We start from the raw sequence: 26,055 nt of genomic DNA on the forward strand, positions 1-26,055 counted from the left end.
CTGGGTTTAATGGCTGATAAAGTCCATGGGCTTACAATAAAGCTGAGCTTGCTTTCAAGTCCCTGCACAGGCAGCCCCCAGGAAGGTGTGCCCAGGTGAACGCTGGGTTTTGTTACCTCTCTGTGGCAAAGCTGCCTTAACCAGGGATCATGGGATGTTTTGTCATGAACACCCTGGTGCTGGAGGCAGATTTGACAGAGCCACAGCCGGTTTGTCACTGGCCTCACTCCAGGAGGTGAGGAGGGGACAATCAGCTTTGTGGCACCACCGAAGGTTGTTGGGAAGGATGGATACCCCAGCGCTCCCTACAGAAGGTGGGATTCACTGGTGGCTGTGAGGGGACCAAACCCTAACCACCCCAACAAGTGAGGATCGTGCTTAGTGAAAACCAAGCACAGCCTGGCCATTATTTAGGTACTTTTGTAGCCTCGGTTCTGTCTGGGCTGGGATGGGAGATGTCTGTTCCCAGGCAGCTGCCACCTCCCAGCACAAGCTGGTCCACAGCTCAGCCCCTGACATTTCATCCTTCCCTCATGAGGTTCCTTCTGACCTGGAGCCCAGCTCCGAGGAAGGAATGTGGGGATTTGGATGCTGAACCACAGCACCTCTAGCAGCAGCTGGAGCCGATCCAGCAGGAGCACACGCGAGCAGCAGGGGCTGGCAAGGTGTGCAAGGGACAGTGCTGACCTTCCATCCAGCTGCCTGCTCACAGCAGGCTTCTCTCTGAGGAATAAGTTTCTCTGGAGGCAGAAAAGAAACCCAGTGAGTCAGAAAGGCAGCAGAGACTCATCTCTACACAAGCCTTGCTTTCTGCTGTGACTGTTCAGAGCCGAGTGAGCCGTGGTCACTGGTGTGCAGGTGGTTTGTCCCTGTGAAGGGACACCCCGGCAGCGCTGGCTCTGTGCACCATGGTTCTGCTCCTCACTCGTAACAAGGAGCAGCTTGGAAGAATCTATCCCCAAATGCATACAAAAACTTATTTTATTGCAGCAGCTGAACAGGAAAGCAGCTCGGCTTTGGAGAGACACACTTTTCTTACAGTACACCAGGAATAATGTCGCTCCTTACTGGCAGCACCCCCGGAAAGAGAGAGAACGCATCAGGCTCTGATGAAACACCTCCCAAAATAACCAGCGCCTCTCCCCGCACGCTCCCCTTTGTGCTCGGCTGTCTTTGGGCGAGCACGGAGCACGAAAGGCACTTCCAGCCGAAGGCAATTCGGTGGTGGCTGCGTATCCCTCGGTGCGGGGGCCCGAGGCGGCGGTGGCGGATCCGCGCTGCCGCTGGCCCGACACTGTACCCGCGGGCCAGCTGTGCGGGTGGATGTGATGGAAACTCTCCCGGGGCTGGCTCGGATCGGGATGGAAACTCTCCCGGGGCTGGCTCGGGAGAGGATGCCCGCTCCGGGAGCACGATGCCCGCTCGGCCGGCTGGTGGAGCCCGCTGCAGAAGCAGCCGGGCCCGCTCCACCGGGCAGCGGGCCGGGGCTCCCCGGGGCTGCCGAGCTGCGGGGGACCCCCCGCCCCGCCCGCAAAGCACGGAACGAACCCGCACTGCCCTGCTGCCCGCCGGGCGGCACGGGCGGACGGGACACCGCGGCCCCGGGGTGCGGAGCTGCCGGGCCAGTGCCCACCGGCGGAGCGGGGACTTCGCTCCCCGGGGCCACCGGCGGGTCCGGGGAAAGGAGCTCTCCAGCGGGGCAAACGGCTGCCGGAGCCGGCGTCCCGAGGAGGGACGGGCCGTTCCCCGGCGGGGTCCTGGCGCTGCCGGGCGATTCCCCAACGGAGACGGAGTGGCAGCCGGGTCTGGGTGCAGGTGCCGAGCCGGGTCCAACCCCCGCTCGGCCGCGGCGCGGAGGGGCCGCGCTCCGCCCCCGCCTCCGCCCCGCGCAACTTCCCCGCGCCGCGGCCCCCCGCCCCCGCCCCGCGGGTGCGCGCAGAGACGCGAGCGCGCCCAGCCCCGCCGCGCCGAGCCGAGCCGAGCCGAGCCGAGCCGAGCCGAGCCGAGCCGAGCCCCGGTGAACCGCACCGCGCCGAGCCGCACCGAGCCGCGCATGGGGCGCGCAGCCTCCGCGGGCGCGCAGCTGCCCCGCCGGCGCTGAAGGGCCGGAGCACCGGAGCACAGACCCCCGTCCTCGCCCCGCCGCCGGGCATGCCCGCCCCGCCGGCCGCCGCCTGCCCCGCCGCTGAGCGCCGCCGCGGGCGCGGGGCGGCGCGCCCGGATGGAGCGCTGAGGCGCTGAGCCCCGCCGGGCCGGGCCGGGCCGAGACGTGACGATGTGGATGCGACGGCTCCCGGGAAGCAGGTAGGACCGGGCAGCGATGGCCCCGCGGGCCGCCGCTTAGGGCATCCCGCCGGCGGGCGCGCTCGGGGAGCGGCGGAGTTAAACCATGAACTTGGAGTGGGGAGAGGGCTGGGGAGCGGAGCGGGGTGCGGGATGAAGAGTGGTGTGTGAAGAAGAGCGGGAAGCGCTCGGTGCAGCCGGCGCTGCCGGCGCCCGGGGAGGCGGCCGGTCCGCGCTCCGCGCGGTGCCGGGCTCCCCCCACCCGGTTCCCCCGCCCCGCTCGCCCGCCCTGCCCGGGAGATGAATCCGCGGTCACCGTCCCCTCGCCCGCTGCTCAGTGTCTCTTGGCCGCCCCGGTGGGGGCCGCTTGGGGGAAGGGGCTGGGGGGGCGTCCGGGGTGCGGGCAGATGGATGGATAGACGGATGGATGGATGGACGGATAGACGGATGGATGTGTTTGGGAGATTAATCGAGAATTGCAAAGCAGAGGAGACGGAGGCAAAGTGTTACGTAACACATTTTCATTACCGCTGCGAAGTCATCTGAGCCGAAATCTTGTTATTTCCATGGTGCTGTGGCTGGAAAGCCCTGGCCCCGGCCCCTGCCTGTGTGCGGCCCCGGAGCCCCAGCAGTACCTGGGTTTTGGTGGTTTGAGCCCATCCCAGTGGAATCGAGTGAAAGCAGCAGCGGGTTAAACAAGTGAGACCCTAAGGAAAAGTAAAATCCACGATCTGTTTTGTTCTCCCCAACCCGGTTTTGTATTTGGAAAGCCCTGGGATTCAGCGGTTGTTTTGGGCAGGGGTCAAACTCCAAACGTCCCCGCACCGAGCGGGACGGTGCTGCTGGCGCATCACCTGCTGCTGGGGACAGAGGGGTCGCAAGGCGAGGAGTCCCGAGCGGCCACCCCACTCCCGGCGCTCGCAGCGGGGCCTGTGGGTGCTCCCTGGGGAGCAGGACTGTGTGGGCAGGGGAGCTGCGGGGTGAGCGGATGGTGGGTGTAGCCCCACCGCCAGCCCTACCCCACGCAGCACCTCGGGGAGCCCGCGCCGCCCCCCGCACCCCTGCGCTCTGGCAGAGCATGGCTGCAGCTCGGGGGCACGGAGGGAGGCAGGCAGGGCCCCCCGAATCCACGGAGAGCGAGTGGGGATGCGAGAAGCCTTTGTCCGCCACCCGTGGGAATCGCTGGAGGCTTTGTCCACTCTGTCCGGGCTGTGGATGGAGTCCTGGAGGGTGAAACCTGAACTGAGGTTTTGTCTGTGCTGAGCAGCTGGGGGAGGCCCTTGGCTTCTCTTTTACACTCCCGTGCCGCGCCGCATATTCCAGAGGCGAGCTGGCTTCCAGTGCCCCCCTTCTTTGTCCCGTGCCTCTGGCTGGTGCACCCCACAGCCCGGGCACACGAGCACCTCGGCGCTGCCGCTGGAGATGTCTGTCCATCCATCAGCCCAGGATGCGCTGCTGCGTGTGGGAAGCACAGAGTCTGCGGTGATGTAGTGACCTTAGGAATTCCTCCCGGCAAAAGCACCTCAGGGTTTTCTCAGGGTGCCACGCGTTTGGATTTATTTCGTGTCAGGTGAAAGCCCAGTGGAGCTGGAGGGCCGTTTCCCAAGGCTTGCGCGGCAGAAGGCTGTAATCCTGGGAACAGAGGACGCCCTCTGCTTTGTTATTTTTGAGGAGAGTTTAGCAATGGAAACAGGAGCCCTCTGCTTGCTTCCCTCCTCGGTTCATTCGCCTTGCGAATTTCTGTGCTCTGCATCCTGGATCCCCAGCACCGCGCTGTCCTTTCTGCCACCTCATCAGCTTCCAGTCCCTCCGTGTTTTATTTTTAATAAGAGATAACTTCACTGCTAACCTTGCCTGCTGCTCTCCCTTCTCTCTTACTCTAATTGCTTCTGGCTTTATTTCTGACATTTCCCATGTTATTTCTCCTCATTTTCTCGACGACTACTAGAAAAATAGCTTCAGGAGAAGCAGTGGAGCTTCGCAGCGCCCGTTTCACCCCGCGCAGCCTGTGCCTGGAGCGGCTGCCCGCGGCGGGGAGATGGCACCGTGCTGCTCCTTTCAAGTCGGATCCCTTTCGCCCGGGGCGGTGGCAGTGCCTGACCTGGCGGAGGAGCGCAGGGCAGGGCAGGACCTGGGCATTCCCAGAATTATTCTGTTCCTGTGAAGGGGAGCTGGGCAGGACCTGGGCATTCCCAGAATTATTCTGTTCCTGTGAAGGGGAGCTGGGCAGGACCTGGGCATTCCCAGAATTATTCGGTTCCTGTGAAGGGGAGCTGGGCAGGACCTGGGCATTCCCAGAATTATTCTGTTCCTGTGAAGGGGAGCTGCTGCTCCCCGCTTCGGAGCGGGGCTGAGCGAGCAGCGCTGCCCTGAAAGCCCCTGCGAGGTCCCAGCGATGCTCCAGCCCCGCTCTGCTCTTGGCAGGTGTGGGTGTTGCGGGGTGAAATCTGTTCTTTTGGGAGGTGGCAGTGGCTCTGTCACTCCCTGAGTGTGCACAGACATACGTGTGTGTGCACACGCCTGCGTCAGTGCCTGCGCCCGCCTGCGAGGGCACGGCAGCTTTCTGCAGCGTGCCAGGCTGCCAGCGCTGCCGAGGACTTCCCCTCCATAGCTATGAATATAATGTTTTAAACAATATGCCACGGTTTTTACAGCATTGAGCTCTGGAGTGATTTGCAGTAGGAGTAAAACCACCGTTTGCAATTTCTCGGCGATTGTATAAAACAACTCATTAAAAGCATACATCCTTGCACATTGGCTCCGTGGAAACTTTATGGGCCTTGTACTTACTGCCAAAGAAAACATTTTCCATGAATTTCACTCATCAGGTTCACACTGTCAAATGTAGATTCAGCCGCTCGTCAAAGATGCAAGCCTTGCAGTCTGGGAAGTAATGAGAGCAGTAAGCAGTGGGAGTTAATGGCCTCCACTGAGGAGTCCTTACTCATCCTGCATCCACACAGGGGCTGAGCTTGCTGCTCCCGGGTGGATTGATTGCCACAGAAATTCATCTGGTGTCACTGGCTATGATACTTAACAGGCACAATAATGCTTGAATAAACTGCGCTTTTATGCAGCGGTTTGTACCTCTGTGCTGGCAGCAATTTCCCAGATGAGGTGAGGGGAGCAGCCACTTCCCAGAGCATGAATAATTGTTCTAATTACACCAGAGCCACCGCCTTGTCGCTGTGGTGTCTCCAGTGGGGTGGCAGGTGAGAGTTGTCGTGGTGCTGCCGCTTGCCCGGGGTGCCTGGGGGCTGCCCAAGTGGCAGCTGCTGTGCCAACCTTGGGCAGGCGGGACACAGGACGGGCAGGCTGCTGGCCCAGAGCACCACAGCTTGGCTCTGCCGTACATAATGGTCATCTGCTGGAAAGAAGGAGTTGTTAATGTCCCTTCAGAGATCTCCAACCGTGTTCCCACCTTCCCTCACCCAGTCTGATGCTCAGGCTGTCCCAGCCTGCCTTATTCACCTCAGTGTCCATAGGTATGGATGGATACGGGGCAGTGGTGAGCGCTGCAGGCGGCTCCCAAGGGCAGCTCCACAGGGTGTGAATAAGCCACGGAACTTCCAGCAGGTCTGAGGTTTATTATGAAAATGTATGCATGCTTCAGCTTTTAAATATAGCTAATAGGAGAAGGGCTGGGAGGAAAGATTACCAAGATTACTGGAACCTCAGTGTGCTGAGCAGGAGCTGCTCTGCTCTGGGTTGTGGTGCCTGTTGTTCTCCTTAAGGGCTGGTGGTGACCAAGTGAGCAAGAGCAGCTCAAACCCAACAGAGTTTGGGTTTGATAGCATGCTCTTCTAGCAGAATAATTCCTGGAGGCTGAGTGTGTTGGGTGGGATCAGTGGATGGTGTGACATTGTTGGTGCTTTCACTCCCTCCTTTAAAACAAAGAGGTTTTACTTCTGTTCTTCCTTCCATCTTTCCTCCTTTCCATCTTCCTTCCCTCCCACGCTGTGTGGTGCTGCTGGGAGGGGTTCCTGGCCTAGGCCAGCATCCCTGCAGTCACTGTGGGTTATGGGGGGCTGTTCCCAAACCTGCTGCTTGGCCCTTCCTTGTCTTGGCTCAGTTTTCATCAGAGTGATTTTTTTTTTTTACTAAAAGAATGTTAAACTCTGGACCTGAAGTGACTCCTTAAAATGGAATTTGAGTAGATATGAATATTTCTTGTGGCTCTTCTTACTGGGACTTGCACCTACAGACTTTGATAGCTTATATAATTTCCTGTGATGGAGATGTACTTCATCTAATTTCACTTGGAAATGCATTGATTAAATCAGAACTGCTGAGAGATTTAAACTGAGTCTCAGTGGCCTGAACTTAACTGTGGGAGGTTTACCTGCCTTCATCCTTCAACATTAATTTGGTTTTATGAGGATTCCTTGTGAAATGAGGTTTTGTCTGCTGCTGAATCTCTTCTGCTTTCTGGGTTTATCGTTTACTTTCTCTGGCCTCAGCAGCTCTGCAAGGCAAAGCTGCACTGAAGCCTCTATTCAGTGCAAAACTGAGCTCCTTCTCTGGGGACACGGTGGGGACTGATGGGCATTTTGGCTCCATCGCCCCCCAGTGCTCCTTAAACTCTGCCCAAGGTGGAGGCAAAGCGCCCACGCTGCCTGTGGTGTGCTGGCAGGGCTGGGTGCTGTGCAGTGCACGCTCACATGGGGCCAGGGATGCTGGGTGTGATGCTCTGGGAGCAGGGTGGAGACCTGCCTCAAGTGCAGCGGTGTGGGAGTGTCCTCCCATCAGTGAGTGATTTGCCATTTATGGACCCAAGCAACACCAAGGAAAGGAGGAACAACCCAGCTTGGTTGGAGGTGGATGAGCAGCTCCATGGAGATGAGCAGGGGTGGGGTCAGCAGGCGCCGAGCGCCTGGGGCAGGGGGCCAAACACCCACCGGGACTCGCCTGAGGACTTATAAAAATAAATAAAGCCAGTCATTCACAAAGTGCTCATTTCCAACTCAAATCTGCAAAATGTCTCCTTGTGACTTGGAAATGATGCGTAGGCAGGAGATACGCTTTGACATGCGACGATTTTTGTTGAAGTTTGCTCTGAAGGTCTTTCTCAGCAGCTCCGCTTTCCTGGCAGTGCTGGAGCATCCCAGGGGCACTGTGTCCTCTCTGCCAATGGCTGCTGCGTCCCCACCAGCCAGAGCCATTGGGAGCAGAAGCTGTTCCCTGGCAAAGCATCTCTGTGGGTATGGAAAGGACTCTTCAGCTCCTGCTGCAGAAGCTGGCAGGGACAAGAAGCAGCGCCTTGGCTGCAGAGCTGCTCCAGACCCTGGCTGAAGCATCCATGGGATGAGGTTTAGCTGTGGCGAGGCAGGAGCGGTGAAGCTTTGCTTGGCTGGCTGCGACGCCAGCGCTTCCAGCTCCACTGATTTCCAAATAAAGGCTGAGCAGAAGCTGCTTCAAAAACAACACGTAGCCTGGGAGAGTCGAGGCGCTTCCTTCAAGAGGCAAGTGTGGATGATTGAGGTGGAAAAACTGGAGCTCGCCAGAGAGCACACGTGCTCTAGCACAAGAGAATGATGGAGGTGGGGATGTGCTGGCTCAGAGATGACCGTGTGCCGCAGGACAACGGCAGCACAGCACACACCGTGTGAGGGACCACGCCGTGCCTCACAGCAGAGCAGATTTGTGGCTTTCAGCTACTGCTTGGCGAGAATTGATGGCTCTTCTCCACGAGGGTTTTGGCTGTGCCTCCCGCAGCATCCTGGGATGGTCAGGAGAAACTCCAGCTGTGTTTTACAGCCATATAAATGGGGAATGTGGATGCATGATGCCAGCTGAGGAGCTGTGTAGAGCTGCTGTGCTCAGCATGGCAAGGCTGGGGACTCGCTGCTCAGCAGCAGCGTTCGAGGCGCCGGTGAGAGCAAAGCCGCTAATTGATGTTGCCACTTGACTGCACGCCATTCAGGTTGGAGATGTGACAAGGTCGGGGGCAGCCCAGGTTGTCCCCTCTGGGAATTGCCTGCCTAGCAAGCACAAGCACACGCAGCTTCCTCAGGGACGCGTTCCGTAATTGCCCGAGTCCCGCGTGTGACCCCGGAGCCTGCGATAGCATCTCCGCTCCCTTCGCAGGGCTCGAGTAATGAAGCATCAATTAATTGACATGGACGAGGACATCCACTTAAGGACCCACCGGAACGTGGGTGATGAATGCCAGGAGATGAAGCCGCACATCCCGCCGGGAGCGTGGTTGGCGCTGCCTCTTCCCGGCCAGAGCCAAAGCTTGGCTGAGTCTGCAGCGGCGGGGAGTTTATGTAGGGAAAGTGTGACCGTTCCAGATGCCGGCAAGTGTTATTTCAGAAAGAACTCCACAAATGAATCAACCTTTTTTTCTGCAAGTATCTGTCATTCATGGGTTTTCTTATGGAGTTTTTCATGGAAAGGATAAGGATGAGTTATTCATCTTCTTGTTTCTTGTCTTTGAATGAGGCTCTACTTTAGCATCATCTGACGTGACGCACTCAGGACTCACTCTGGGCTCCTGTCAAAAGTGACATATTCTCTGGCAAAATCAATTTTGATAATTTTGATGGATGAGGATAGAAGTAAGGCTGCTGGCACAGGTGCCTTTGAAGGAAGTTGAGATACTGAGGGATGCAGGAGGTCATCCCCTGCTGCCAACCCATTGGAGATAATGCTGCAAAAGTTTAATCTCTCTCTCAAAGGGGATTATTGCGTTTTTTTAATGAGATGCAGAGCACAGTGATCTCTGACACTCTGGCAGCTGGGCTTTGAGGGGCTGTGCCCCACAATGGCTCAGTGTTCTTGAGGTGCTGGAAGCAAATCCTCATCATCATTTCGATCCATCAGGATTTTGCCATAGCTGCAGTGGGAGAGTCTGTGAGCTGCCTGGTTGCTGTATGCACAGTGAGATGGCCACTGCAGGGAGAACAGCTCTTCTCCATGGAAAAGAAATTGCTTGGCTCTAAAAGGGATTTAGAACTTTCTGTGACAGGATCAAGAGTCTTTGCCCCGGAGTTCATCCCCGCTGCCTTTGCTTTCTATTTTAGCTTGGCTTTTTCATCATCTTTTTGGGCTGTTCTTTCTCCATGCTGCGTGTCACGCTGACCCTTCTCTGGCAGCAGGATGTCCCAGTGGAGGGGCTGGGCAGGGCTGGTGCTGTCTCAGGAGCCAGGGAGGCCGGGAGCTCCCCAGGACCACCAGCCAGAGCCTTGGCTGAGCAATGCAGTGCCCTGCACTGAGCTCCCAGCTCCTGGGCCTTGGTTTTCTCTAGGCTTCCCTACTGACGTTTCACACCTTCAAAGAGAGCTCTGCTGCTCCATTTTTTCCTATTGTATTTCTTGCTCCATAAAAGCCATCTGTTCATCTTTCTGCTTTCAGAGTCTTCATTCCTCTCATCTTCTCCATTTCTGTTAGAGTTTATGGAGCTTTTGAAATTATTGACGTGTTCCCTGTGTTCATTCTTGAGGATGGCTGCTGAGATTTCCGGGCAGGCTGTGCATCTCTGGGCTGCCGGGGACTTCCCAGGAGAAAAAAAGGTTTGGATCTCAGTCACTGCAGGGCGAATTGAGAGCAGCTCCACCCAGAGAGCGTGGTGCTGGAGGGAAGACCTGAGTTAACTGGACTTCCCTGTGTGGACATCCAACTTCTGCCATGGGGAAGTGTTGGCTGGACCCTGTGCTGGTCATCTAGATGCTTGTCTTTGCTCCTGGGAATGTGGAGCCCTTTGGGAGGTCATCATTACAAATCCCATTATGAGGTATTTTCTCCCTGGATGTGTTCCATGGTTGGAGGTGTTTCCCGTTGATACAGATACCACAGTGGGCTCTGATGTGCAGCTCCCGCGAAGACACATCGTGTTACAAAGACACCACAGACCTCTTTTAATTGTTTTGTTTTAAAGCTTGTTAAGCTGCTACTTTAGATGTATTGAGCCAACTTATTTTTTTCTTAGATCAAAGCCTTTCCTGCTTTCATTGTAATGACATGCTTGAGCACATTCATTTGGAAAATACGATCAGTGCTGGGTTATTTATCTGGAAAGTGCTGGGGTTAAAGGACAGCATAAGCCGTAGATTTGTGCCATGGTTTTCCTCGCTGTAGGTCCTTCAGCACTAAGGGCTGGGTTGACTCAGTTGCTGTCTCTTGGAATCACTTTGTGGATACATATTCAGAGGAACAAAACCCTTCATAAGGCTCCAGCTCCAGTCTGGGATCTGGCAGGACTATTGCCATCCTGGTGGGAAGAGCCTCGCTTCTGCCATGCCATGCCATCCTATTCCATCTCATCCCATCCCATCCAACAGCGCTGGCCATTGCATCCTGCTCAGACACACCAGTGCAGTCCTTTTATCCAAGGGGGAGGTCTGATCATCCTGCAGTTGATTGTACAGGAGGCAGATGTGTGGCAATGGAAGAAAATTCATGAGCAAAGCAGGGAAAGCAGAAATTCCTTGGATGGTGGCTGAGGGGAAGTGCATTGTCCTGCCTGCGCCTGTGTCCACAGCAGGGAGCCACTCAGCTCAGCTGCTGGCCTTATTTATTGTGGGCAGCATTAACTAACACCAGGGATGATCTCTAAGCTCTGGTTTTAACGTGCTCCTACATATGTTGCAGTCCTGTTCCCTCAGCAGACTGATTTTGGTACATGGGGGAGTGTTTTCCACTGCTGTGATGGGGATGAGAGAAGGCAGCACCGTCTTGTGTGCCAGGTCACCAACAGCACGTAAAGTCTGGGCAGCGATTCTGTGGTGTCTGTGAGGAGCTGGAACACATGAGGAGGTTTAGGTAGAAGCTAAAATGAGGGGGAAAGCTCTGATTTCCTTAGGTTTATGGACTGTTTTTAATATCAGCAAGAGCAGAGCTTGAGACTGCGGCTCTTCGACAAGATTTTGGTGGATCTGGAAATCTGAGACTTCCCAGCAAGTTGTGTCTGAGCTGGAGCTCTTGCTGCTGCCTGGTCCCCAGCGCTGGTGTGAAACCCGAGGGGGGGGACGAGTGGGGTAAGTTGGCGACATGTGCCAGTTTGGGCTGGAAAGCCAGTGCTCACAAACCCCCTTTATCCAGGAGGGACAAAAGCCGAGTGTTATCGCTGCTGGGTTGATGAAACACCCCACTGTCCGGCCCTGCCACGCTAAATACACACACTGTTTGCTGGCTGGGGCGGCCGGGCGGCGGTGGGGGGAGCGACGGCCGTGCTGTGCCCACTGAGGGGGATGTTTCAGCAGTACCATCACTGTGTGTGCTGGGAGGGATGCTCCAGTGGTGCCCACACTGTGTGTGCTGGGAGCGATGCTCCAGTGGTGCCCACACTGTGTGTGCTGGGAGCGATGCTCCAGTGGTGCCCACACTGTGTTTGCTGGGAGGGATGCTCCAGTGGTGCCCACACTGTGTGTGCTGGGAGGGATGCTCCAGTGGAACTCCTATTTTGTGTGCTGTGGGGGATGCTCCAGTGGTACTCAAGTTGTCTGTGCTGGGAGGGGATGCTCTGGTGGTGCCCACCCCGTGTTTGCTGGGAAGGATGCTCCAGTGGTGCCCACACTGTGTGTGCTGGGAGGGATGCTCCAGTGGTACTCCCACTGTCTGTGGTGAGGGGGATTCTCCAGTGGTGCCCACACTGTGTGTGCTGAGGGGGACGATTCCGTGGTTTCCACCCCATGTTTGCTGGGAGGGTTTGCTCCTGTGGTACCCACACTGTGTGTGCTGTGAGGGGTGCTCTGGTAGTGTCTGGGCTATACCCACTGAGGGGGATGCTCTGGTGGTACCCAGGCTGTGCCTATTACAGGGGATGCTCCAGTGGTATCCAAGCTATGCCCACTGTGAGGGATGCTCTGGTGGTACCCAGCCTGTGCTCCGGGGGGAAGATATTCCAATGGTACTTGCCCCATGCCCACTGGGAAGGATGCTCCAGGAGCACCCACACTCTGCCCTGCCAGCAGGGATGCTCCAGCAGTACCCTGGGATGCAGGGCCTGAGCTTGCCACTGTGTTGACCCCCTTGGGGAGCACTTGAGGCGGTTCATCCCCTGGTTTGGCTGGGACCTGTCTCCCCACACTGGATGAACCTGCAGCACTCTGGATCTTCCCAGGGGAGCCAGACTAGGCACAGAGCTGATGCTGCCAGAGCGGTGGCAGGTAAATTACCAAGCACTGGTCTTGCACAGAAAGTTTTAAGAGACATGTTTTTGTCTGAAGATACATGCAAACTTCTGGGCTTCCCACCCTGGCACTTTTCAAATCCTGTCTGAAATAATCCCTGAAAACCAGAAAAAACTCTCTCAAGCAGATGTCCTGCCCTCTCTAGAGAAAGCTAAGCCAGGCTGACCATAATGGACAGTGTTGGCCATCTCGCTGTGTTAGCTCTCATACATCCTCAGACTGGCTGGAGGCACTGGGCCTTTTGTCCTGTCAGTGTCTTTTAAAATATTTGAAAATGAGAACTGAACTTGAAACTCAGGGTTAAAGGTCGGCTCAGCTTTGGCAGCAGCTGGGCACAGCTCCTCCCTTCGCAGCGATGCCACGCGGGCCTGTTCTCTGCCCGCTCCTTTTGACTCTTCCCCACATGGCTCTGCCGCGTCCTGGCTCTGCCCGTGGTGTGGGTGTGGGATGCACCGGGCAGCTCCTGCGCTGGTGGGCTCCAGCACCAGCCCCGGGTGCCTGCCCTGGGGCTTTGCCCTTCCTCTGCCTCTGGCGAAGGACGGGCCTGGAGGGAGAGCAGCCGGGGCCGAGCGCTGCGGAGCCAGAGCTGTGCGCTGGCGGCGTTGGCAGGGGCTGCACCTCCCGCATCAGCACATTGGCTGATGGTACCGCTGGGTATTAATTATGCCTTCCGCACTCGCGGCTATTCAAATGGTAAAATTGTTTATTTGCAGCTGGGTGAGCTCAAGGCAGAGGCAGAAGAGCGAGTGGCTCCCCCCGCCACGGCCGCCCTCCTGCCCCCCTCTCACGGCTCCCCAAGCACAGCCAGGGATGCTCCAGCTGCCTCTGTCTTGGAATTTCCATCCTGGGGGGACCTGTGGCTTCCCAACCCCACCCAAGCTCTTTCTGCCCCATTTTCCCAGGGAAGTGGGTGTTTGCTGTCTGCCTGGCCGCAGCAGCGTGGCGGGGAGGATTCAACCTATTTCACCCTCTGCTGATTTCCCTCCATGATAAATCCCATCCCCTCCGCTGCGGGAAGCGGTGTCAGTTTAATTACTTGTGGGGAGAAGGGGGCAGCGAAGGAACTTAGGACTTGTTTTAAATATCACTTTTATTAGTAGGTAATCCTGAAGCTCAGGACTGTAATATAGATAGGTAGTGATGTGGCACATTTAATTTACTTAGGTGCTACTGTGTGTCAGCCTTTGTGCCTTAAGTCCCATTCCTGGCTTTAAAGAGCTTGGCAGCCATGTTTTCACAAATTTATAATTGTCTGGGAAGAGGTTGGGGTTACAGATGGCGCAGTGTGTTGTATGTTCCCAGTTCCCATCGGGTCTGGGATCAGAAAAACTCATCCCGTAGCAGAACACGGCTCAGGAGAGACGTCTCCATAATGCTGTTGATGCCTGGGGTGCAGGGTGGGACATGGTGGACACCATGTGGGAGTGGTCCACGAGGTCATAATAACTTGCCACATGTGTTGGCACTCATCCCACCCTCGCATGGGATGGTGCATCTCCCCTCCTCCCAGCCCTGGGGACAGTCCTGGTGCAGCCCAGAGTGCAGAGTGGCCGTGCTCCATTTCCATGGTGATGGTTGGTAGCGTGACAACAAAGGACAGTCACTGCGCTGCGGGGATCATCACACAGGACAGCGGGATGGAGAGGAGAGCGGCTGCAGCGGTGGCTGCAGTCCCCACCTCAGCGAGGACACACAATCACGGGCCAAGTATCTGCCACTGAAGTTTTCCCCTCTTCTTCCTGCTCCGGTGTGAAAGTCACCCACTGGGATGCAGCCTCATTCTATTCCATATGGAGCCACTGAGTTCCTGCATGTACTCTCACAACCTGCCCCGCTCTGAATGCCTTTGTAGGACACACAGCCATGCTGCCAAGGATGCTTTTCCTAGAGCGTGGTGCCTGCTTTCCTGCCTTGTCTTGCCTGGGTCAAAGAAACATCACCCCAGCTCTCTGACCACAGCTCCTGCTCCAGGCATTCACAGGAATATTTCTGTCCCTGCCTCGCTTGGCGTTTGGAGATATGAAATGCTCAGAGTTCGTAAATCACCCCAACAAGGACATAACCTTGATTCCCTGTGCAATACCGATAGATTACCTAACAGGAGGCGTGAAATGGAAGAATGGCTCCATTTGTATAATTCTGCATTAAAAATCAGCCTATTCTACAGTTAATGCTCCTGTGAAGTGTCTCCACAGGCACGGGAGAAAGGGGCTGATGCTGGAGAGCAAAAAAGGACCTTATGAAAGGGACTGCACTCAAGTGAGCCTTTGAGGCTTTGGGGAAGTGGGTTAGTGCTGACGGGTGGTGTTTTGATGTTTGTCAGAGCCGTGATCCCAGTTAATTTTCAGACACATTACCAGAGCCGGGGGTTTCTGGGAGCACAGCAGGTGCTCTGGATTAATCCATGTCCTGTCTGCAGTACCAGGGCTGCCTGAAGCGCTGCCATCCCTGAGGGTTCCCAGGCCTGGAGTAGGGTTGTTCTGTCCTGCTCCATGCTGGATGCTCCTGCTTTCCCTGCCTGCACATGGAGGTTGGTACCGTGTGTGCGGCGGTGGGAGCAGCCAAGTTTCACAGCAGCCTCTTCCCCACTGCTGAGGACCGTGGTGTCCTCCAGCATCCTTGAAATTCATCTCTCTCATCAAGTGCCAACTGTCCTCCTCTTCAAAGCTGCACCTGGAAGGGGTTTCATACAGGGGAGGACTCTGAAAGATGCATTGGGTGGGGAGGCTGTGGCGGCTCCAGTGCAACATCCACTGTTCCGTCACCTTTGGAACTGGGATGGGCTCGGATTGGCTCAGGAAATTGTCCCAGAGCGCCTGGTGTGCCTGATCCATGTCATTAGCCCAGCTGTTTCCATGAAATCTGCTCTCGTGCTTGTTGCAGGTAAATATTTGTAGGAGTTCCATTTCCCGTGTGCGAGCACGGCCACCTCACCATCCACGGAGCCAAGGGAGCGGATCTGTGGCTGGTGGGAGCCAAGGCCTCGGATGACGAGATCAAGGACAGGATTTCATTTCCTCAAATATATCCATTCTCTGTTTATCAAACCCAGTTTCAGAGTTTTATTGAGTTTTTCCTGGAGTTTGAATAATATTTTGGGATAACATTCCCATTCACCTCCAAGATGGGAAAAGAAGTAATGTGAAAATTGCCCACGCTCCTCAAATTTCTTTGCAAAATAGGCTGTGTGTGCTTGTAGGGGGGTGAGGAAAGCCCCGATTCCTGAGTGAGGAGTGTAACCACAGCCCTGCCTGGTACATCCCTCTGGCCCACACGTACCTCCAGCCAGGGCTGGCTCCGTGCCCCCAGCCGAGGCAGATGGATGCTATGTGTGGGTCTGGATGAGGTGTTCCCTTCCCTATGCCAGAGCCCCTCTTTGGGTGCAGTTAGGGAGTTATTCCATGCACTGGGAGCAGCTCAGGGTCCTCTGCCTCCGCTCTGCTGTCCCTGAGGAGCAGCTCCTGCCGTTGGAAGGTGTTTGAGCAGGAACGCCCTCCCGGCCTTCGAGCAGCGGTGACTTTGTGCTGGAGGTCCCGAGAGGCTGGCGGTGCTCTCCTGCCTGTTCTGGCGACAGGGAGGAGGAGGCTCGGGGACTCCCGGGGCGCCGGGCCGGGCCGGGCCGTGCTGTGCCAGCCGCAGCGGGCTCTCCTGGGACAGCCCAGCTTTTCTGGGGCAAGGACGAGGAGGCAGGAGATGCGGGCGAGATGTATGCCCGCTCCCTGGGTGTCCTTCGGGAGGTGTCATCCTGCTGCCAGCCTTGGCAGGGTGCTGGGGTGGGGGAGGCGGGGGAGGGCCGGGTGGTCCTGCCTCTGGCCGCGCTGCCGCATCCATCCCCGCCGCCGCGCCGGGCGCATCACGCTGCGTTGCCAGGACAACGGCAACTCCTACACGCTGCTATTTATTCTGAAGGACACTTGCTCTTATCTGTTGTTGCAAAGCCCTCAGAAGATCGCATGCCACGCAAAATTCCTCCGAGGTAACCGCGCTGGCGGCTTCTGTCCCTGAAGCCATCTCCTGGGGACATGCCAGCCAGCGTGGCGGCGAGGAGGACACTCCTGGGGTGGCAGCCCCTTGTGTGGCATTGCTTGACGGGACATTGGTGGGAGGGTGACCCAAGCTGTCCTCGGGGCAGAGTGGGGTCTGCCCCATCTGCGTGTCCCTTACTGTGTCCATCCCCACGCCAGAGCCTCTGACCTGGGCAGCAGTGACAGCAGCGAGGGACACTGGTGCTGGGTGTCACCAGTGCTGCCTGGCCATGATGGGAACACAGATTTCCAGCATGACCCAGGGCAAGACAAGGGTTGGGTGTTGCCTCTGCCCACACATCCTCCTGATGCTGCTATGAATGATGCAGCCATGTCAGGCACGTTCTGCAGGAGCAAGCCCCTGCAAGTTCACGCTGCCATCGCTGCAGCCTGAAATGTCACTAGGAGACAGGAGGAGATGGAAACTGGGGGAATATCTGTTTTTCCTGTGAGCTGCCAATTCCAAGCACCAAGGATGGGTATTTTGCCTTTCAGAAGTTTCCAGGCAGTAGCTGGGATGCAGCAAGCACCAAGTTTGGGCTGGGCACATCTTCCCTTGCTCTGTTCAGCAGCTGTTCATAAAAGTCCTGAGTGTGAGCAACACAGAGAGCTGGGAAGGGGATGAGGTCTGGGGGTGGGCACAGATGGTGTGAGGGGTGGCACCTGGGGTGAGTGACATGTCAGGAGGTGCCCAGCACCTTTCCTTCTTTGCAAGGAGACGTTTCAGGTGATGCTGGGGAGTTGGGCAGAGGCTGAAATCAAGCCTGACCTGCTACAGGAGTGATCCTGAGCATTGCAAAGGTGAGTCTGTGCTTGATGGTCCGGCTGGAGCATGAGCTTGTGGCTCCTCACCAGTGGAAGCACGGCACTGCCTACAGCACGTGGGGGACACTCTTCGTGCTGCCACCACTCTGTCGGCCTCTAAAAAAACCCACCACCACCACCACGGTTTGGGTGGTTTGTGGTTTTTTTGAAGCCTTGAAATCCTTCCTCCCCCAGCCCGAACTATTTCGGTTTCTGTTGTCTGTTTCTGGCTCTTCCCTTTCTCCTTCTGCGCTCTTTCCTTGCGTTGCCTTCTCCCTCCCCAAAATAAATGTTGTTACGCTTTGAAAAAATACCCAATTAGGAAAAAAGCAGAGATCCTCTGAGCAGAAAAAGCCTGTGCCTGGGAGTATCCAGGTCAGCTCCTTTAGCTTCACTTGCTCACGCACACAGGGAGTGTACAAATGCTTCTGTCAACCAGATGCACATTCTGTCGTGCTCCCAAGGACTGTGCGGGCGCTGCTGCAGAGGATTAGCCCGTTTAGCCATGTAAAGCTCTCATTAACTCCTGCTGAGTTCGACAAAAGTCTTTCTCCTGTAAAAGCTAAGTAAAATGGAGTAAAGATTTTTGGGCTTCAGCCTAATGATTTTTTTTTTTTTCCAGGGGGGTAGTGGGGGGAGAAGGCAACAGAAATTTGCCTATCAGAGATTTTTCTTGCCTCTTTACATGGGGCAGCATCGCAGAGGAGGCGTGAGGGGAGCAGAGCCTCGGTGCGGTGCCACTGGGGAAGGGAGAGGGCTGTGACATGACGTGATGTGACGGTGACATTAAAGCAAAATTCTGACTGCTGAAGCTGCTCAGGGGTGTTCCAGCTGCTCTGTGGCAGAAAGGGCAGCAAAAGGGGCTGCTCCTCCTGCCCTCCCTGTGCTGCAGGGTCACGTTCAGCTTGGGTGCTCCATGCTGTGGGAGGGGATGTGCTGTGCTCCGTGGGAGGATGTTCCTGCTGCGGCGTGGGTGACTGACACAGTGGGAGATGGGCTACACGTACAAACACAAGAGCCCACGTCTGCTCCAGCCCTTTGAGGGATTCATCGTGCTGCCTGTGGGCTCGGGAATCAAGGGATGGGCTCTCTGACACCCCTGCATCTCAGTGTCCCTGGAGTGAGTGAAAGCTTGTGCTGCTGGAGCTGGGCTGTCTGCTTTGGACAATTCACCCAAAAGGGCTGAGTTTGGGCAAAGCAGGCACTGGCCGCTCCTCCAGTGAGTTTCCTGGTAAAACCCATCCTCAGGTCATTCCCATCATTCCCAGACCAACTGAAAAGTCACAGTTGTGAGTGGGGATCCTCAGCCTGCCATGGTGGTGGTGGCAGTTTTCAGGGGGAGGGGGTAGAGCATGCCCTGTGATGCCGTTCTGGGGGACTCTGGCTGGAGAACCAGGGAGGACGATGCTACCCGTGGAGCTGGGGGATATTTTGGGTGGCCGGGCCCAGCGATCTAGGGCGTGCCATACCGAGAGGAAGAACAGGGTTGCCCCACTACCCTTCTAACACCATCCCTGTCTGCCCACAGGTCAGGTTGCCCGCTCGGAAGCCATGCTTGGATTTTAATAGCCATGTTCCACCTAGCCATGGACCTTGCCAGCTGCCAGCCCGCGGCCACCAGCGCTGCGGGGAGGCTGTCACCGCGGCCGGCGCTCCGGCACAGACTGTCCCGCGGCTCGCTGTGGGGCACGGCGAGCGGCCAGGAGCTGACACAACCCGGGCCGCCCTGGACCTGCGGCCCCGCTCCCCCTCTGCAGAGACCCCGCTCCCGCCGCCCGCCGCTCGCCGCCCCTCCGCGCCGCCCGCGCTCCCGGCGGGGCCGGCGGCACCTCCGCGGCCGCGGCTTCGCCCCACGGGACGCGCGGCCCACGGCGCTGCCCGAGGTCATCGTCTGGGGCCCCACGGGCGAGGAGGACTCCCTGGAGAGCAGCACGCTGCCCAGCGCCTTCGCCACCACCACCACCACCGCCACCACCGCCACCACCGCCGCTGCTGCCACCACCTCCGCCACCACCGCTGCCACCAGCTGGGTGACGGCCGCCACGCCGCCACGCGTGCCCGCCAGCACCGCGGCCCCCGCGCCCGCCGCCGACCGGCCCCGCGGCGGCCCCGGCACCGCCGAGCCGGCCGCCGGCCACAGCAGCGGAGGGAAGGATGCTCGACCGCCCCGCGGGCTGGGGGACAGCGCAGGTAGGGTCCGCCGGGGATAGCGGGGTGGTGGGGACATCAGGAGGGGTGGCTGTGAGAACCCCGGGATTGATTCGGGGCTCTCGTGTGGTGGTAAAGTTTCTCCTCCAACCTTTGCTTCCAAAGAAAAACTCCGCAGCCTCTTGTTGTTCGGTCTCAAGGCAGTTTATTGCTGGTTATCTAAAAGATTGTCTTCGCGGGCTGCGGCTGCTTGGTCAGCGGCCCAGGCAGAGACACACACACCCTGACACCCTCACTGCCTGCTGTCTTCTTCTCTCTCCCTGCCCAGGGCTGCTGCTATCTTTTATATGATATATTACGTGTTCCATGTTTACAGTTTTCCCCCAATACCTACTACCTATGTTACAATGTGCTTTTCTACTCTAAACCAATCTGTGAGTGCCAGCATCACCAAGAACATGGAGGCAAGGAAGAAGAAGGAGGAAGAACAGGATCAGACCCACTTTCCTCCATCTTAAAACTCCTGACCCCCCTGTACAAAGTAAAACCCCCCCTGTACAGGTGTTAAAACCCCCCTGTACAATACTAAAAGATTTTCCCCTCTAATTTGTGACTACTTTTACTATACCATCTAACCCTTTGTGACCGCTTGTTCCACCTTCAAAGTTGGTAACTCATTCCATGGCTCAAACTCAAAATCACAGCTGTTTTCAGCTGCCTGCCAGGGTCTAAAATGCTTCTGACCAAGGCCTGGAACCTCTGAAAATGTCTGAGGGACATTTTGAGTTCTAACAGCTGGCGGGTGCCAGAGCAGCGCGTTCACAGCCGCACGAGTGTCCCGGTGCAGTCCCAGGAGTTAGTGTGACATTAGGCAGGCGCTCGGAGGAGAACGGCAGTGCTGATTATCGCTTTTATCCGAGGCGTTTTCCAGCCACTTGCTGTGTTTTCCCATTACGGTCTCCATCCACAGCTCGTCTCCCGTAATCGCGCTGAGCATCACGCTCGGCACAAAGATGCCTTCCCCCAGAGCTGGCTGCTGTGTGGACATGGATGGGAAAGCTGCTTCCCATTTATTGCAAATTATATTTGTTATTGCTGATATTAAACCGTGGGATACCGGTGGATAGTTTACAGAATTTACTCACTGTGCATCGACTGCTTTAAGCCCACTGCGATTTTCTAGTCAAAATGAAAAGGAATTTTATGGCCTAATCTTAATCCCAATTAATTTATCCAGCCTGCCCTGCTTGGCAAAAAGACACGATGTAACCAGGATGTTGTTCCTGACTTAAAGGGGTTATTTATAGCTGAAAAATAACTCCCAGCCCACACTCCTTTTACAAAACGCTGAAATTGGCTGGATAGATCAGCGAGGGAGTATTGATAAGGGCTGAGGATTTTGCTGCTCTCTGCATGATGAGAGCATCAGACTGGTCTCCCCAGACCTGCCGTGGTCAGTGGCTCTGGCCTCAGTGGCACCATCCCCTCCAGGAGGGTGGGATCCAGTGGACTTGTTGGCATCAGCCAGCTGCAGGAGCCCCTCTGCCTACACCAGCTGTAGGAGGATGGCTCCTGGCATGTGCTGGGGCTCTGGGACTTACTGGAGTGGGCTGCCTTGTTTAGGCGAAGTTGAGCTGACAGTGATGCCACCCACCCACCAGTGCCACCTCTGCTGTCCTGCGTGGCCGCAGAACAGCGGGAGCTGCAGCCCCGGCAGCTCCCAAGGGGCCAACTGCTTTAATCTGCAGGCTTTAGCTCTCATTAGGGGCTTTCTCCGTGATCGGAGGTTTTGCTAATTAACTTCTCTTCAAGCAGTGAATGCGATAAACTTCTTCTCAGGTCTAAAGGCCCTGTTTGATCCCAGCTCATCCACCCTCAACAGAAAAGCTCCTGAGGTCCAGATCCGCTTTTCCTTCCAGTGCTTGGGCTGAGCATCCGAGAGAGCTCTCAGCAGGCTCCCAGTGGGAGCTCCATGCCCCTGCTGTGCCTCAGGACAGCTTTTTGGGAGCGAGCAGCCGGCTCTGTCTCAAAGCAGGGTCCGTGCCAGTTTTGCTGGTGCGGCGCCTGTGCGAAGCCGTGCAGCTTCCCAGCCCTGCTCCACTCTGTTATATAAGCTGTAGCGGCTGGAAGTGTTTGTTCTCTGCTGGGAAAAACATATGGCTACAAATGAGGATGAGGTAACTCGCCTGTACGGTTTATTTGCCTCAGCGAGCATTGCCAGTCCCTGTCCTGTGAGGCGCCTCGACAGGAGCCCGCCGTGGGTGCGGTGCTGCTCTCTCTGCCTGTGGTCCCTCAGCTGTCCCCAGCACGTCCCTTGGGGGAGTCAGGGTGGAACCACCTGTGTGTGGCACCCTCAGGAGCTGGGGTCACTCCAGGAGTTGGCAGAGCTGTCCCAGGGCTCCTGGAGCCACGCAGATCCCCTGCACTCAATTCCATCAGAGCAGGCTGCTGCTGTGCTGCTGCCCCCATATCCCTCCTGTGCCATGTCCTTGTATCCCTCTGTGCTTTGCCTCTGGGTCCCTGGTGATTGTGTGGGACCCTGGGGTTCTTGGGGTGCACGCAGAGTGGTAAAAAGACTCACTTCACTTCAGCAGAGGCAGCAGTGCTCACCGAGATGAGCAATGGGAGCAGCTCTGCTCTGTCAGATCATCCTCTCGCCCCCCTTCCTCCTCGCTGAGGAGCGAGAGAAAAAACCCAGAAACAATGCCTCCGTGAGTCGCTGACAGCAAAAACAAGCTTTAAAAAATTCCCCTGGAATAGGAATTACTTGTCTCATAGGCAGGAGAGGCAGAGAGGAGTGATGGCAGGTAATGCTTGGGGTGAGAGCAGAGGCTGGCACATGCACTGGCCTGGTGGGTGCTGCTGTGGGGGTCCAGGTGACCTGTGGCTCAGCTGTTCCTGTCCCCGTGCCACCTCTGCCACACAGCACAGCACTGCTGGCATCAGCTGGGCATGCAAGATGTTCACCCAGGCGTAGTTTATGCTTGTGCTTTTCAAAAATGTGCTTCCTTCTTCAGGGCTGTCATAATCATTTTACTCTGGAGCAGGGAAAGAGAGGAATCATTAAAATTCCAGCTTGCTGCAAGTGGGAAGGGCTGTGAGGAGCTTTCACCGGGCACTCTCCACGTGGGCTGGGCTCCTCCACCAAGGCAGAGCATCCCCGGGTCCCTCAGCCTCAGCCAAAGCAGAGAAGAGTGGAATGAATCAGAGCTGTCAGTGCGAGGCAGGAATTGCACTCGCTGGTTTGTCTGAGGCTCCTTTCAGGAGCTTTAGGATAAAGCCATCTTTAATTAAACCTTTAAGTGCTTTATAAGGCAGAAAACTCCATGTGCTGTCTGCTGCTCTCAGTGGTATTTGATGACCAGTCTGTGAGCTTGTGGCAGAGCTGGTGCTCAGGGACACCCCTTCACCAGGGCTGGGCTTCTCCTGGGGGAAGGTGGGGGCAGCTGGATCTGAGCTGGTGGTGGCCCCAGGCCGCCCCTCCCCACCTCCAGCCAGCAGTGTGTCAGGAATAAATAATAACAGAGGCATTGCTTCCCGCTGGCCATGACCCTGCCGCCATAAACAGGGTGCAGTGGGGGGTTGCTGGAGGCGAGGAGACAGTAGATGCAAAAAGCTTCAAAGGAATTAATTAAAGATAAAATGTGTTTAAAAGAAAACCCTGGGCAGTGAGGATGGAGCGTCCTCTTTGATCCGCTGTGCTAGGGCATGGGGAGATGCCGCAGCTCAGGGACGGAGAAGAGGTAAAGGAGATGGATGGTGTCTCCTGGGCTGGCACCACTGTTACCCTTCCTGGGAGCTGCCCAAAGGATCCCTTGTAGGGCCATGCTTCAGCTGCAGTTCTCCTGAAGGGTGGAGGATGATGGTGGAAGCAAGAAAGGAGCGTGGCCATCAGCTGAGCTGTCCCCACGAGGCAGACAGGACATTCCCCGGGACGCGCGGCTGGCGAACGTGCCTGTGCACATCCTCCCACGTGTGTCTCAGTGAGCCAGAAACTCTCCTTGCTGATCTCCAAGTATTTATTGCTCGGTGATATTTGCTGTAACACCTGAGAAGATAAGTCCCAGTGTCTTTAGCATAAAACCTCCAGGATTTTCCTTCCTGGCAAAAACATTTTGCAGCAGCAGCAGCGGGAAGATATTTTCTTTCTTTCATCAGTCCAGCTCAAAATACCAGGAAGCTGCCAGGAACCTTGGTGGGTTTTTTGCTGAAAAGCTGCATTTTCACCTCAGGATGACTAACACTCCCTGGGCTGGGTTTCAGAGAGATCACTGATTTATCAGGTGAAAAAACAAGCAGCTTTGCTGACCTCAGGCTTTGCCAGCAAGGTGTTGGGAAGAGCAGAACCGAGACTGTTTGTGGTGGATTGGGCAGCAGAGGAACTGACTGTGTACTGTAATAATGCTTTTCAAGAAGATTTCTGCTGTGTCTCCTCCCCTGTATCGGACCCTTGTGGCTTTTGTAAATTATTTTCCTTACAAGCTGTTAACCAGCAGTGGGTTCATGTTATGGCCAAATCTGGCTGATCCCCCCTGGGAAAGGCCGGCGGTGGCAGCAGGGAGGCCACACCACGCTCCTGATTGAATTGTTCTGTCCACAAGCAGCTTTATCAGGGGATGAGGTTTTTTGGGGCTCAGATGTGATCTCTGATGGCTGGCGAAGCCATAAAGCCTCTTGAGTCCAGCGGCTTTGCCCCAGCTTCTCCACAATGCTCAGGAGGAGGCATTGGCATCCTGGTGCTCAGGGCATGTGAGAGCAGAGGAAGGGGACTCGTGGCAGGGATGAGGATGGGATACTGAGGAGGAGATCCACACAGCATAAGTGTGGGAAGAGATTGGGGGTAGCAATATCTGGCCTGTAAGAGTAACTCCTGTTTTCTCCCTTTCAAATGAAATAGAGCTGTTTTCTCCTTTTTCTAATTTTATGCAGCTTCAAGGCCTTGACGAGGGTCTTCAAAGAGTTGCAGCTTGTAGCTGTTTTTATTGGGAAAATGAAAAATACAGGCTCCTTAACCAGAGCTGTTGAAATAAAGGCCTTGGGGGATAGAGGTTCTCTTTGTTTTTAATTAAGAGCTTATATCTCCTGTTCACTGCCATTGCACGCTCCTGCAGTAGCAAGACATTAGTCTCGAATGGATTTTCTCATGGAATTAATTCCATTGATGCAGAGCTGTCCAGGAGCCATTTCAAAAGGTGGCCAGAAAGGCCAAACCTCAGCACTTTCATCTCAGCAGCAAATATATGGTCTTTAAAATAACAGATAAAAAAAAAAAAAAGAAAAAAAGCCCTGGCATTGGCTTGCTGTGAGAAGACTGGGATTTTGCCCAGGATGTGGGGAATTGGGAGCTGGGTTGTGCTGCCTGCTGGGATTCTGCTGCCCCTCTCCCCACACTGGGGGGATTTAGAGGCCTCAGTGAGAGCAGAGTGCACACGGACGGCACGAGAGTGGAAAAACCCAGAGATATTTCAGCATTTCCGAGGGTTCAGAGAGCGCCTTTGAAGAGCTTTCCCTCCTGGCAGGCGGCATGCGGAATTCTGCTGCACTAGCAGAAGCGCAGAGGCTTGGACACACTTTCGGCTCCATTAAATACTTCTCCTGTAATTACCCTCCAGTTAAATGGTCACTGCGTCAAATTGCCTGGTAAAAGCCTTGGCAGGGGGAGCCCTCGCAGGGCTGAGGTGTTCGCAGGTGAGAGGGGCCGGTGCCGGGTGTCCCTCCCTGCAGCTGCCTGTTTCCACGGTTAATAATGTGTAATTACACGGCCACCGGGTTCCGTGACCCGCTGGGATCGGGGCTTTTACCGAGGAGATGAGCAAACAAAACCCAGGCACTGTAATCCCTGCTCCCGGGGTCTCTCTCTGGAGGCACAGGCTCTCATGGGAGTTATGCCTGTGCCAGGCAGCTTCCTACACTGGAGGAGGAGGATTTTTGCTCTACGAGCAATTTTATCTTCCAAGTCCCCTTCCTCCATCTGTTTGGGCTTTGAGGGCTGTGTCTAAAACACTGCTTTGCCCTTGGCAGTGTCTCTGTCCATCTCACCTCACCTGCCAGGGTGCTTTATGTCCCTTACAGGACATTCCCCTCTCAAAGGGTGCCCCAGCCCTCACAGATTTGCTTGGTCTTGCTCTGTATGGCCCTACATGCTTTGAGGGCCTAACAGAAAGGATTTGATATATCTGTAAATTAAGAATAAAGACCTGATAGTGTTTATTGCAGCAGATATTGCTATAGGGCTTCCCAGGGAACCACTGTGGAACCACCTGTTGGGTCCCTTCCCTCTCTCCATCACCACCGTTGAGACAAAGACGTCCTGTCCCCTTGAAATCCCCCTGGCTTCTGCAGAATTTATACATGATGCAAAGGAACTTTGCTGTGCCGGTACATATGGCAACTTATGTGTGTGATGGAGTCTAAAATTATCCAGCCTTTCTTAAAATCCATGTGTCCTGCTCCGAGGAGCTGCCATCCTTCCCAGTGCTCAGCCACCTGCAATCTGTTCTGCCTGTGCCTTTCCCATTACATAAATGCAAGGATTAATTGCATCGTTAGGTTCTCCCTGCCACCACTGCCTCAGCTCCCAGCGTTGCAGAAGGTCTCGACTCCGCTTCTGTTTTCAAAGGAATTGGGCACTGGGCTGGTTTGATTTTATTTTTAGAGTATTT

The 26,055-nt window shown here is 55.9% G+C and overlaps 1 protein-coding gene and 1 long non-coding RNA gene across 2 annotated transcripts in view; one reads left to right on the top strand and one right to left on the bottom strand.

The window, feature by feature from the left end:
* Window positions 1-2,164: 2,164 nt before the first annotated feature.
* Window positions 2,165-26,055, top strand: part of AJAP1 (adherens junctions associated protein 1) — a 38,532-nt gene continuing 14,641 nt past the window's right edge. The window contains exons 1-2 of the mRNA XM_030289578.4: window positions 2,165-2,304; window positions 18,774-19,435. Coding sequence (XP_030145438.4) covers window positions 2,276-2,304; window positions 18,774-19,435 — 691 coding nt within the window. The 5' untranslated portion in view covers window positions 2,165-2,275. The remainder of the gene's footprint in view (window positions 2,305-18,773; window positions 19,436-26,055) is intronic.
* LOC140680404 (uncharacterized) lies at window positions 2,790-5,679 on the bottom strand. The gene is made up of 2 exons (XR_012051652.1): window positions 4,517-5,679; window positions 2,790-4,414 (listed from the first exon to the last, which is right to left on the bottom strand). It is a non-coding gene; the product is annotated as an uncharacterized lncRNA (long non-coding RNA).

Source organism: Taeniopygia guttata, chromosome 21 (assembly GCF_048771995.1).
Source record: "Taeniopygia guttata chromosome 21, bTaeGut7.mat, whole genome shotgun sequence".
NCBI lineage: Eukaryota > Metazoa > Chordata > Aves > Passeriformes > Estrildidae > Taeniopygia > Taeniopygia guttata.